The following is a 14,181-nucleotide window of genomic DNA, read 5'->3' as shown; positions in this document are numbered from 1 at the left end:
AAAAAATATTTATTTATTTAAGTAATCTCTACACCCAATTTGGGGCTGAAACTCATGACCCCAAGATTTAAGAGTCGCATGCCATTCTGACTGAGCCAGCCAGGCTCCTTGATATGGTGGAGAAGTTTTCATATCTTTGTTCTTCTTTGAGTAAGAAGGTTAAATTTTATATTGCAGCAGTGGCTGTGTCCCATATCTACCTTCCTAGATTGTTACCTGACATTTTTAATGCCCCAATATTCTTAGAAGGATTCCACTGTTAATGCTGTTACATTCCTTGTGGGTGATTCATTGATCTGCACCAGTCCATTAATAAGAGTATTGTGGGGTGCGTGGCTGGCCCAATCACTGGAGTGTGCAACTCTTGATCTTGGGGTTGTGAGTTCAAGCCCCATGTTGGGTATAGAGATTACTTAAAAATAAAATCTTAAAAAAAAAGAGACTGTTGCAACTAAGAGTAATTCTGCCCACAGGACTGTATCTTTCTGTGATCAGGGAATTGTATATATTGATCTTTATTGCTTGATATGAAAATCAAGTTTCAGTTAGCAGTTTAAGTATTATGTAACAATTATAACAGTTTGAAGTATTTTGAAAGTTCTGATCCAATTGTAAAACATTTTAAGTTGACAGTTACTGCCATTTTCATACAAATTGAAAAGACAGCTTCTGCTTATTTATACATAATTACAGTTGTAAATACCAGCAATCTAATATTATGGATAGATTTTTTAAAAATATTTTATTTATCTGTTTGTGGAGGAGGGGCAGAGGAAGGGAGAGAGAAGTAGACTCCCCACTGAGCAGGAGAATGACGAGGACTCCATCCCAGGACCCTGGGATCGGGACTTGTGCTGAAGTCAGATGCTTAACTGACTGAGCCACCCAGGCACCCCATATTCTAAGATTTTTAAGTTTAACAGTTTAAGGCTAGTTTATCAGTTCAAAATTTTAACTCACCTTTGAATGAATGACAGTAGAGTGTAATGCTTAAAAGCTCAGATTCTGAAGTCAGGCTTCTTGGATTGGAATCTTGCTGCTATGGCTTACTAGCAGTATGGCCTTGGCACGTTTTTTAACTTCTCTGTGCTTCAGTTTCCTCATATGCAACATGGATATAATAGTTGTACCTACCTCATAAGATTGTTGTGGGAGAAATAAATTACTATAAAACATTTAGAACAGTGCCTGGCACATACAGAAGTCTGTGTGTGTTGTTATCTTATTACTACCTTTATTAAATTTACAGTTGAATTAATGTTGACATTCATTTTGAAGAATATACTGTTTTGTAAATAGAAACCCCTTCTACAATTCTTGCTTTAAAAAATATTTCTGTATAACTGAAAATAAACAGTAAACTAAAATTATATTTCATAAAGTTTTTTATGAAAGCTCTTTTTCACAGTTGTCTTTTCTTCTCTTTTAGGCACGGAATGTTAACACTGGTGAATTGGCAGCGATTAAAGTAATAAAATTGGAACCAGGTAAATTGAAATTTGATGTTTCTTATTGCCGTAAGCACTGGTTAACTTTAAAGCTGATTTTAATGATGTTTGGTCAGCATTCTCTGATTGTTCCTAACATGTTCTGGAAAATAGAACTGGGGTCTACTCTTTCCTCCTCCTCTTCAAGACCTGTAGAAACCTGGCTCAGTTCTTCCTTGAAAAATAACTTGTAATTGGGGGAGGGAGGCGAACTTGCGAAGAGACTTTGTTCCTTCTGAACTCAGTTGAGCTAACTTGTCACCAGTCACTAGTGGTGTTTTTCCAGGTTGACCCTATCTTGCGGTCAGAGGGCAGTGTGATGCAGGGGAAAGAGCTAAACTGAGATTGGGGTGCTTGGGGCCCAGTTCTTTGTGTTCTACACTCTTGCTGTGTGAACTTGGGCAAGTAACTTTGCTGAGCCTCAGTTTTCTCAGTAGACCTAGCCCTCACATTTTATGTGTCATTAATACTGTAATAGTAGTTACCTTCCAACTTGAGCAGCTTGTTGTAGAGCCCCTAGGATGACTCTATTTTTTTTCTGCTTCACCTGTATTTTCTCTCTGAAATCCCCTACCCCTTGCAAAATCCCTGTCTTTCTGAGTAACTCTCATAATCTTGTTTATTCTCTCTTAAAAGTCCTTTCTCTCTTTCTCTTTTCTGCCACAAGCAAGTATTTGTGCTAGTGTCTAGACTGAGAGTTCCACAGTGATGGTAGTGGCTTTCTGATGGCTTCTTCCACTACAAACTGGTGATACACGAATTTGGTAAAACAGGTTTTATCCTTGGTTTGAGCAGAACCCATTCCTGTAGTTTTGTTTTTGTTTTTAAAGGTGGGCATTTTTTTCTGAAAAGTCCAGACAGTAAAATATTTTAGGCTTTGTGGACCACGTGTGGTCTCGGCATTCAGTTTTCCCTCTTTCCTCCCCATCTCTCTCCTTTCTCCCTCTAAAATGAAAAAAAAAAAATTCTTAGCTAAAAAACCATTCTTAGCAAACCAGGCCACTTGCAGCTGTAGTTTGCCCAACCCTGATTTAGATCATCAGCAGACTTTTTAGAAGTGCCATTAAGATGAAATTTAAGGATATGTTGACAGACTGTGATCAAATCACACTCAAATATAACGAATAAAAAAACACTTTCTCAGTTATACATATTTACAGATTTTGTATAGTCTAATAACACTTTAACATATAAGACAGGTTTTTTCTTTGAATTTCTTATGTTTTAGGGGATATTTGAAGTCGGTGAAATCTGAGGTAAAAAAAGGGGAAGATTTGTTTTTATTTTTTTAATTTAAATTCAGTTAATTGACGTATAATGTATTATTAGTTTCAGAGGTAGAGGTCAGTGATTCATCAGTCTTATAATACCCAGTGCTCATTACATCACAGGCCCTCCTTAATGTCCAGCATCCAGTTACCCCTACCTCCAGCAACCCTCAGTTTGTTTCCTATGATTAAGAGTCTCTTATAGTTTGTCTCCCTCTCTGATTTTGTCTTGTTTTATTTTTTCCTCTCTTCCCCTATGATCTTCTGTTTTGTTTCTTAAATTCCACATGAGTGAGATCATATGAGAATTGTCTTTCTCCAATTGACTTATTTTGCTTAGCATAATACCCTCTGGTTCTGTGCACATCATTACAAATGGCAAGATTTCAATTTTTTGATGGCTGAGTAATATTCCATTGTGTGTGTGTGTGTGTGTGTGTGTGTGTGTGTGTATAACCACATCTTCTTTATCCATTCATATGTTGATGGACATCTGGGCTCTTTCAATAGTTTGGCTATTATGGACATTGCTGCTATAAACATTGGGGTGCAGGTGCTCCTTCAGATCACTACATTTGTATTCTTGGGTTAAATCCCTAGTACAATTGCTGGGTCATAGGGTAACTCTATTTTCAACTTTTTGAGGAACCTCCATACTGTTTTCCAGAGTGGCTGCACCAGCTTGCATTCCCACCAACAGTGTAGGAGGGTTCCCCTTTTCTCTACATCCTCACCAACATCTGTCATTTCCTGACTTGTTAATTTCAGCCATTCTGACTGGTGTGAGGTGGTATTTCATCGTGGTTTTGATTTGTATTTCCCTGATGTGAGTGATGTTGACCATTTTTTCATGTGTCTGTTGGCCATTTGTGAAGTTGGTGAAATCTGAGGTTAAAAAAAAAAGAAGGAAGATTTGGCATTTGAAGTAGGGCCTTCATTTGTAATCTTTAAGAAGTGGCTATGTTATTTGATGAAATTGTCTCTGATTAGAAGTAGTTTATACATACATCATTCCTTCAAGCCAGTTTAGTCCCTTCTCCTTCAGGTCTTCCCTGCCCCTGGTCTGAGTAAGAGGACTCCTCCACAGGAGTAGCTCCCTTATAGCACAGCTATTACCACAGCTGTACTGTCATTCTGCAATTGCCTTTCTTTGTTTCTAGGCTTTCATCAAGTTTGTGTCCATAGTACTGAACTTTGTGTCTGATGCATAGTACTCATTCAGTACCTCTTAATATTTCCTTTAAAAAATTAGGAACTTGAAAGATCTTATTGTTCATCAAGTCATTTGTTTTCTGATTAATGCAGCGTTTGTATTGTTATGATGTTAATCTTGAACACTGTTATGCATGTATTGATTATTTTAAAAGTAGAAAATACAATTAAATAAAAAGAAGAAAAATCATATTCTACCATCCAGAGATAGCAAGGGTTATTATATATATATATGCTATTAGATAAATCCTTAAATTTAGTTAACATTGGATTCCCTGCTTAAATCTTCATCGAAGCCACCTGAATTTTAGCATTTAATTTCTTTGCTTTAATGTCACATATCACTTGTTGGTAAGCTTGAAGTATATGGCCTGGTGGTAACGAGTACAGATCTAAAGTTCTGCTACTTTGATTGTAGTCCTGGCTTGACCACATTGCTTAAGCTTTCTGGTTCTCTGTTTCCTGATCTCTAAAATGGAAGTAATAATAGTAGCTTCCTTTTAAGGTTATTGTAGGGATTAAATGAGCTAATATATATAAAGGGCTTAAGATAGTGCCTGGAACAAAGTACTATAGTACCTGCTGTAGTAAGTAGTTGTACTACTAATGTATTACAGTTTTCAAAATGTGACTAACCTTGTTTGATCTATACCCACTACCCTCCTTCTACCACTCATAATTTTGAATCAGATCCCAAATACCATATAGTGTCAGCCTTTAATCTTCAGGGCTTCCAGCATGTATGGATAAAGGATAAGAAATCAAAGTATAACCACAAACAGGAATTCTTATGTAAAATGGTACATCTACTTTGGAAAAACAGTTTGGCATTGTCTTAAAAAGTTAAACATTAATTTACCATAATGACCGAGCAGTTCCATCTTGTGCATCTGCATACACAACTGTCACAAGTTCGTGGTAGCATTATTCATAATAGTCTGAAGTTGGAAACAACTGCCTATCAGCTGGTAAATGAAAAGACAAAATATGTTCATACAATGGAATATTATTCAACAATGAAAAGAAACAAACTGCTGATGGATACAGGGACATAAATGAACCTACAAACGTACTATGTGAAAGGAGCCAGACACAAGAGACTACATATTGTATGATTCTATTTATGTGAAATGTTCAGAAGAGGCAAATCTGTAGAGTCAGGAAGTGGATTAGTGGACTGGTGTGGGGGGTGTGTGTGGTGATTAACAATTAATGGACATGAGGGATCTTATTGGGGTAATATTCTGTAACTGGTTGACAGTGATGGTTGCACAACTTGGTAAATTACTAAGAAAAAACTGTTGAATTGTACACTCGATCTGGATGAATTACATGATTTTAAAATATGGCTTAACAAAGTGATAAAAATATATAACCACATGCCATTGGTCTCTCTCAACAGTATTAATGTAGCTTCCAACAACAAATAAGTTCCACATACTGCAGTTAGTTGATGTGTCTCAAATTTCTTGTATATTTGTAGGTTCCTTCTCTTTATCTTCTCTCTCTCTTTTTTTTAATCTGTTCTTTTTCCTTGAGGTTTTTTGTTGAAGAAACTTGGTTATTTGTTGTGTAGAGTTATTCCATCAGTTTGGATTTTGCTAATTGCCTCCCTGTGGTATTATTTAATATGTTCTTCTGTGAATTGGTAGTTAGCCTCAGAAGATTGATAAGATTTAGATTTGATTTGGATGTGGTGGAGGGAGACCGCTTCATGACGGTATGTTCACATTTTTCTAAATTAGAATTCTGATGGCCAGTCTACAACTTTTTGAAAAAACCAAATCTGAAATACTTAAGTGTAATGTAATGAAGAATTTGCATCCAAATTTTGTTCCTTTTTTTTTTTTTTTTTTTTTTTTAACAATCGATATCTAATTTGAACCTGAAGCTAAATGAAAACTTATTCGGACATGAGGACAAAATTCTTTGTTTAAATGTGAATTTAGTCCACATGTCACTGGGACTTCCAGTCTTACTCATGTGGTTTTATTTTATTATCATTTTTTTAAGATTTTATTTTAAGTAATCTCTACATCCAGTGTGGGGCTCAAACTCATGACCCCAGGATCAAGAGTTACATGCTCCACTGACTGAGCCAGCCAGGTACCCCCATGTGGTTTTAATTTATATTTGGTTGTCTCAGTCATCCTTTAATTAACCAACAGACTATAACTTTTTTAAGTTTCTATTTGAATTCCAGTTAATGTACAGTGTAATATTAGTTTATAACACTTTTAAACTTAAATTGCAAAGATTATGTTTGATCATTATAATAAAAATAAGAAAAATACAATTAAAAAGAGGAAACCAAACATCATCATTCTACCAGCTATATGAACACTGTCAACTTTTGGTGATTTTCTCCAGATTTTCTTGTATGCTTATATACAGACATCCATATGTACATATACATCTGGGGACACACATGATTATGTAGACCACAAAGGGCTGGTTGGAGTTCAGAGATTGGCAAGGATATACTACTGAGATCGGCTTAATTTGCTTGCCTACCACTGAACTGGGGAACAAGCATTGCAAAGGATAAATAAGAATGCATGTGAGTGGGCACAGCTCCCCAGGGTGTCCCCAAGTCCTCACAGAAGTGGTCCACACTGGTGGTCGGTGCAGTGAGTTATCAGCCACAAAACCTAGTTTTTGTGTAAAATAAAAACACTTATGAGTTCAATTGCTAGAATTCTTATACTTTGTGGAACAAGGTAATGTTCTAGCCTTTTGTAGGCTACCTACCCTAGTTTATGGAGAAAAGCTCCATTTACCTTAGGGCTGTGTAACAGTAGAGCAAATTCAAATCCAGGTTTATGTTTTTTCTAGAGCCTATGCTATTATGTGTATTGCCTTACAGATGCTTCATGGAATGCTTAGAATAATTCCTGGTTCTCCAGCAATGCTCTTTGAAAGTTTGCCTCTCCACTATAGAACCCATGTTCATTTATTTTTAATTTTTAATTAAATTTTAAGTTCTTACATTTTTTAAGGTAATTGTAGACTTTAGAGAAAAGTTGAAAGAATAGTACAAAGAATTTCAGTATTTCACCCAGATTTCTCAGTACTCAATTTATTATTTTTTACTTTCTTCTTTCCTACACTAAAAGAAACCATCTTCTGCTGAATACTTTAGTGTGTATTTAACAATGAAATGTCATTGTCTTACATAACAGTACAATGGTCAAAGTCAGGAAATTAATGCTGGTACGATATTATTATTTAACCCTTATTCAGATTTTGTCAGTTGCCCCAATAATATCCTTTTTTAAAAATTTTTTTAAGATTTTTTTTTTTAATTTATCTGTCAGAGAGAGAAAGAGAGAGAAATGGAGCGTCAGGCAGAGGGAAAAGCAGGCTCCCCACTGAGCAAGGAGCCCGACCCTGAGATCATGACCTGAGCCAAAGGCAGATGCTTAACTGACTGAGCCACCCAGGCGTCCTGCCCCAATAATATCTTTTAAAGGCAGAAGAAAATCCAAGATCATGTGTTGCATTCAGTTGCCGGTCTCTTGAGTTTTCTTTAATCTGAAAGAGTTCTTGAGCCTTTGTTTTGGATTCTAGGTGTAGTTATTGCTGCTGAAGCATCCTTATTACTAGGCTGCCTTATGGGATAGACATTCTGTATATACACACATAAATACACATTTACCCATACCTCCACTGCCCCTCTGCCCACCTGACTGTCTAAAACCAATACTAGTCTAACACCACAGGGTTCATTCTCTCCTTTTCATATTTGTAACTCTCTTCTCCAATAGGGAGGAGCTTAGTTTCCATTAGCCACAATATATTGGATGTTTCTTTGCTTTATCCTTGAACACAAAAGGAATTTCAGAATTGTTAGTCCATGCCTCTGTGAGAAATCAGATACTAGCTAGAGATCATTGTTTAGAGTTCTGTTTATCTTTAGAACATACACTGTTCTAATGTCTGGTTCCCCACCTTCCTTACCCTCTCAAAAGTGTTTATGTTATTCATTTGATATCTCTGTGGTGTATTAGTTTTCTAGGACAACCATAACAAAATACCACAAATTAGGTGGCTTAAAGCAATAGAAATTTATTCTTTCATAGTTCTGGGAGGCAGAAAGTTGGAAATCAAGGTGTCGATAGAGTTGGTTCTTTCTGAGAGCCTGAGGGAGAATATGTTCCATGCTTCTCCTCCATCTTCTGGTGATGGCCTGCAATGCTTGGCATTCCTTGGCTTGTAGAAAGCTCCAGTCTCAGCCTTCATCATCCCACGGTGTACTTCCTGTGTCCAAATTTCCCCCTTATATAAGGACACCAGTCATAGAGATCACCCTAAAAGTCTCATCTTGACTTGATTACTGCAAAGACCCTATTTCCAAGTAGGGTCACATTCACAAGTACTGGAGGTTAAGACTTCATCATATCTTTTTGGGGGACACAGTTCAACCCATGGCATATAGCCAGTTCATTTGTTTCCGTTTGTATTCATTTGGGGGATGCCGCCCTCATCTTTGATTTTATTTCTCTTCTTTTACAGTGTTTTTAAAGTATGTGAAACTTTGACATGATTCTAAAAGGCAGAACTATACAAAAAGGTATATTTAGGGAAATATTCTACTTCTGTCCTTTTTACCCTATTCTAACCACTGTCTTTGGTCTCAAGTTTTCCTTTCCATGTTTTTCTGTTGTGTTGTTTTTGTTGTTACTGTTTTTTATCCAAATGAGATACATGAATATTTTTTTACTTTCTTTTTTTCTTTCACAAAAGGTAGCATACTATAGATACCTCTTTGAATTTTGTTCTTTTTACTTAACAGCATGTCTGGGAAATCACTCCACACTAGTTGCTAGAGATCTTTCTCATTCTGCATAGTACTCCATCATATATATGTACCATAGTTAATTCAGTCACTGTCCTATGTGTGAGCATTTAGGTTGATTCCAGTATGTTGCATTTACAAATAACACTGCTTGTAAAATTTATGTCCTCCATACTGATAAATGCTACAAGGAGGCATCTCAGAAATATGCTAAAATTAAAGAAGCCAGACGTAATAGGTCTCATGTTGTATGATTCCATTTATGTGAAATACACAGACTAAGTAAAACCATAGAGACAAAGCAGATTTGTGGTTGCTGGGGAAGAGGGAGGGAATAGGAAGTAACTGCTTGAGGGTATAGGGTCTCCTTCAGGGATGATAAAAATGTTCTAGAATTAGAGGTGATGGCACAGCATCGTGAATGTACTAAATGCCACTGAGTTGTACACTTTGTTATATGGATTTCACCTCAAAAATCTGTATTATCCATATAATTAAAATAGCCACTTATTTTTTCTCATAGATGTTGGTGCTTTGATATTTCAGCCCATGGAATGGGCAGTGCATCTTCAAATGCTTCCCACAAGGAAGAAGCCCTGAGGTTTATCATTTTAATGACAGTGTGTGTAAAGTATACTTTGTCTACTCGCACATTTTTTGGTTGCTTCATCAGACTTTCAAGTAATTTTCTTTACCTCTTCTCTCATTTTGCAGAGCTTTTGGGTTATGTTTTGTTTTTCCCTAACACTGGAGAAAGTTGAAGTCAAATGATGCTGGAGCTTAAAGTATCTGTGTAGAGGGGCGCCTGGGTGGCTCAGTTGGTTAAGCAACTGCCTTCGGCTCAGGTCATGATCCTGGAGTCCCGGGATCGAGTCCCGCGTCGGGCTCCCTGCTCAGCGGGGAGTCTGCTTCTTCCTCTGACCCTCTTCCCTCTCGTGCTCTCTATCTCTCATTCTCTCTCTCTTAAATAAATAAATAAATAAAATCTTTAAAGTATCTGTGTAGGGAAATGGGGGTGTGGTCAGGGATGGGAGTGGGTCATAAATGGTGGAAGCTAGAAAGATAATAAAGCCAGATTGTGTACCACTACACCTTCTGTGCTATGCCAAAACGTCTGGAGCTGTGAGTCATAGAAGGTTATTAGGGAGAAGACTAATATTTATCCTATGTTTTAAAGATAACTGGCAATAGTATGGCAAATGTACTGAAATGTAAGTTAATAGTGGAAATAGACCAGTTAAAAGTTATATGGAGAAGGGTGTTAGGGTTCAGGTTAACTGCTATACAAAGAAACTCCAAAATAAAGTGACCTAAATAAGATAGACATTTATTTTTCTCTCATGTAACAGTTGTGGGGTGAGCCCTGGTTGCTATTCCATGAGCTCATTCAGGGATGTGTGTTCCTTCCATTTTATGCCATCACCTGGTAGTGCACACATTCATCTGCTGTTCTGAAGCTAAATCATTGGTGTGTCTGTCTTTAGCTGGTAGGAGGAGAGACAGAGTTATTTTAAGGCAAGCAGCTTTTCTTTTAACAAGTGAAGTTGGAAGTCACCCACCAGTTCTGCTCATTTTCCTATGCTGGGAACTTGCTTACATGGTCACACAAATTCATGAGAGGGTGGGACATGTGGTCTCTAGCCTCGCAGCTATATGTCTAAGAAGGAAAGAATGGCTATTGGAGGCAAAAATAGCAGTCTACCCCAAGAGGCAATTTGAGTGTTATTATGAGGATTTGCACCAAGATAGTTATAGTGGGGCAGGAATTGAGAGTTATTTAGGAGGTAGGATGAAGAGAGAGAGAATATATTTCTATTCACATGAGACATGTTGATTATGAAGTGTTTAGAGATTGTGTAGATATGTACAGTTGTCAATTTGATCTAGCGGTCTGGAGCTCAGGAGAGAGCTGACCTGGCTCCAAGACCTGGCAGGAGGCACGGATTTGAAAATCATTGTTCAGATAGTAGTTGTAGTTGGAGAGTTTTCAGAAAGAAAGAAGGGGTTGCTAGTATTAAATGCTGCTTCAGAACTGATAGGAGGCCTTGAATTTGGGCCTAAGAATGACATGGACCTTTTGCAAGAGTAATTTCAGCAGAGTCCTGGGGTGAAAAATAGATTATAGTGGGTTGAGGAATAGTTGGAAGTCATGAAAAGGAAACCAAGCTGAGACTACTCTTTGAAGAACTTTGGCTGTGAAAAGCAATAGGGAGACAGGTTTAATAGGGGAGAAGGTTAAGGGAAAGTTTTTACCTTGAAGTAAGTTTGAGCATGTGTGTAGGCTGAAAGGAAAGGAGTGGTGATAGAGATAAAGGTATCGAAGAGAATAGAAATGATGAAGCAAGGTTCTGGGAGGGCCTGGAAGAGATAGGATCAGACGGTACCTCTTTTGCAAAGGAAGAGAGTACCTCTTTTGGGATCACATCTTTGTAAAGGGCCAGGAGTGGGCACAAATACAAATTTGCTTTGAGGTTGAGGAGAGGGTAGTGAAAGATCTCCTAATGGGGCCTCCATTTTCTCAGATGGAGGAAGGTTCGTCCTTAGCTGAGAGTGAAGTAGAGGTGGGTAGGTAGGATATCTGAAGAATAATGGAAATGACTTTTTATTGTTGTTGTAGGATCCACTGTAGGAAACAGAAGAAAAAACTGACTAGTTACAGTGACGGGGCTGTTGTACAGTGTTATGTGCCTAACTGAATTTAGAAACAAACCATTTTTTATTGTTTCCATTAACATAGCTATGTTACTGTTCAAGAACTATCATTAGAACATTACTTGAAAACATTATGTCATCAGTTCTCAGCTATTAAAAGTTTCTCTCTTCTCTAGAAATTAGAGTTAAGGGGAAATTAGTGTTAAGGGAACTAGACAAGGTATTACTCCCAGGTAGGTAAACTTAATCTCTTTTAAAAACTGCTCATTAGTGAAATTCCTGTCCCTGTAATGTTAATTATGCATCCATGCTACCTGTTCTCCAAAGTCTCAGAGGATAACAAGCATATATTCATAATTCATCTTCAGCCTTACTCATACCAGTAATACCAAGACAAATGTTTAATGAGAGGTAGAAGTACTTTTATGGAAAAGAGAAATGTCACTCCATAATATGTCACTCTATAATCTCATCCTTTTGCATAAAGTCTTGATTCCAGATGTGTCATGCAAACTAGTGACTCCTGATATTTAACATGAAATGCTGCTAACACAAATTTAATATATATTGCACTCTCATATAATACCAGTATAGAAGAAAGTCCAGTTTCCTTTTAAGACTATTGCTTCTAGTGTGCATCATTTCCAGGCGACGCGGGACAGAGTGGCCAACGGCCTGCAGAGCAACATGCCTAAGTTTTATTGTGACTACTGTGACACGTAAAGACACACTGCAGTGGTAGGTTCAAACACAAAGAGAATGTGAAAGACTACTATCAGAAATGGATGGAAGAGCAGGCTCAGAGCCTGATCAACAAAACAACCGCTGCATTTCAACAAGGAAAGATACTTCCTACTCCAGTCTCTGTTCTTCCTCCTGCAGGGGCAGTTGATCCCACCTACCCTCAGTCTCCCGGGTCCTCCTCGCCCTGGTATGATGCCAGCGCCCCATGTGGGGGGCCCTCCCATGGTACCCATGATGGGCCCTCCTCCTCCTGGGATGATCCCATTGGGACCTGCTCCTGGAATGAGGCCACCTATGGGAGGCCACATGCCAGTGATGCCTAGGCCCCCAGTGATGAGACCTCCTGCCTGTCCCATGATGGTGCCCACTCAGCCAAGAATGACTCGACCAGACAGATAAGAAGAGACAGGAACCTTTTTATATTCATTTTATATTACTCGTTCTACTTCACCAGGAGATCATGGTGCTGTGACTCTGGGTGTTTTCTCATAACAGGACAAGGAAGACTTGGTCCCCCTTCCTATCAAAGAGAGAATAGTTTTTGCTGGGGAGTGGTGGGACAAAAAAAAAGCAATTTTCATTTGTATTGTGAAATGTGAAAATAAAACTGTCAACTGTTTTAGTTGAAAAAAAAAAAACTATTCTAACAAAGCGTACCTTTCCTTGATGTGTGATAAATGGAAATTGTAGTCCCAGAGGTCTTCACAATAAAATATTGGCCCACACTTGTTATCACTCGTCTTTTTGATGATAGCTATTCCAACAGGTATGAGGCTGATATCTTGTGGTTTGATTTGCATTTCCCCAATGATTAATGATATTGAACACCTTTTCACGTACCTTTTGGCTACTTCTGTCTTCTTTGGGAAAAAGGCCTATTCAGTTTTTCTGCTCATTTTTTCAGACTTTTTTTCTGTTAACTTCTGTGAGTTCTTTATATTTTTTTGATATTAAATATATTAATATTGGGTATATGATTTACAGATATTTTCTCCCATTCCATAGATTGCCTTTTTGTTGATTGTTTTCTTTGTTGTGCAGAAGCTTTTTAGTTTTTTATCATAAAAAAGACAAGAGATGAATGTTGGTGAGGATGTGAAGAAAAGGGTACCCTTGTGCACTGTTGGTGGAATATAAATTGGTGCAGCTACTATGGAAAACAGTTTAGAGGTTCCTCAAAAAATTAAGAATAGAAATTCTGTGCTATCAAGCAGTCCAGCTTCTGCGTATATATCCCAAGGATATGAAAACAGGATATTGAAGAGATATTCGCACTCTCATGTTTACCATAGCATTAATTTACCGTACCCAACATTTGGAAATAACCTACGTATCTGTTGATGATGAATGGACAAAAAAGATGTAGTCTGTACATACACAATGGAATGTTATTCTGCCACCAGAAAGAAGGAAATGCTGCCATTTGTAGCAATATGGATGGACCTTGATGGCATTATGCTAAGTGAAATAAGTTAGACAGAAAAACATAAATACTCCATGGTATCAATTACATGTAGAATCTTTTTTTTTTTAAGGATTTTTTTATTTATTTGACAGAGAGACACAGCAAGAGAGGGAACACAAGCAGGGGGAGTGGGAGAGGGAGAAGCACGCGGAGCAGGGAGCCCGATACGGAGCTCAATCCCAGGACCCCGGGATCACTACCTGAGCTGAAGGCAGATGCCCAAAGACTGAGCCACCTAGGCGCCCTACATGTGGAATCTTAAAAAACAAAAAAAGGTCAAACTCAGATACACAGAGTAGAAGAGTGGTTGCTTGGGGATAGGGGTTGGGGAAATACGGAGAGGTTGATAAAAGGATATAATAAAAAGGAAACAAAATTAGCTCACAATGTAAATTCTATATATTATGAAAAACAGTAGAAAACAATACTTGCACTTAACAACAAAGCCCCAGAATATATGGAACAAAACTCATAATTGGAGGGAGAAATAGACAATTAAACAATAAAAATTGGAAACTTTTTTTTAATTGGAAACTTTAAAGCCCGCTTTTATTT

The 14,181-nt window shown here is 37.6% G+C and overlaps 1 protein-coding gene and 1 pseudogene across 1 annotated transcript in view; both read left to right on the top strand.

The window, feature by feature from the left end:
- Positions 1–14,181, top strand: part of MAP4K3 (mitogen-activated protein kinase kinase kinase kinase 3) — a 184,945-nt gene that overhangs the window by 63,366 nt on the left and 107,398 nt on the right. Inside the window, exon 2 of the mRNA XM_028117156.2 lies at positions 1,430–1,487. Coding sequence (XP_027972957.1) covers positions 1,430–1,487 — 58 coding nt within the window. The remainder of the gene's footprint in view (positions 1–1,429; positions 1,488–14,181) is intronic.
- LOC114219628 (U1 small nuclear ribonucleoprotein C pseudogene) lies at positions 12,105–12,651 on the top strand (annotated as a pseudogene).

Source organism: Eumetopias jubatus, unplaced genomic scaffold (assembly GCF_037043125.1).
Source record: "Eumetopias jubatus isolate StellerSeaLion01/CBP00866 unplaced genomic scaffold, mEumJub1_p1.0 scaffold_9, whole genome shotgun sequence".
Lineage (NCBI taxonomy): Eukaryota > Metazoa > Chordata > Mammalia > Carnivora > Otariidae > Eumetopias > Eumetopias jubatus.
Note: the sequence above shows the minus strand (reverse complement) of the source record. Positions and strands in the feature narration are given on the sequence as shown.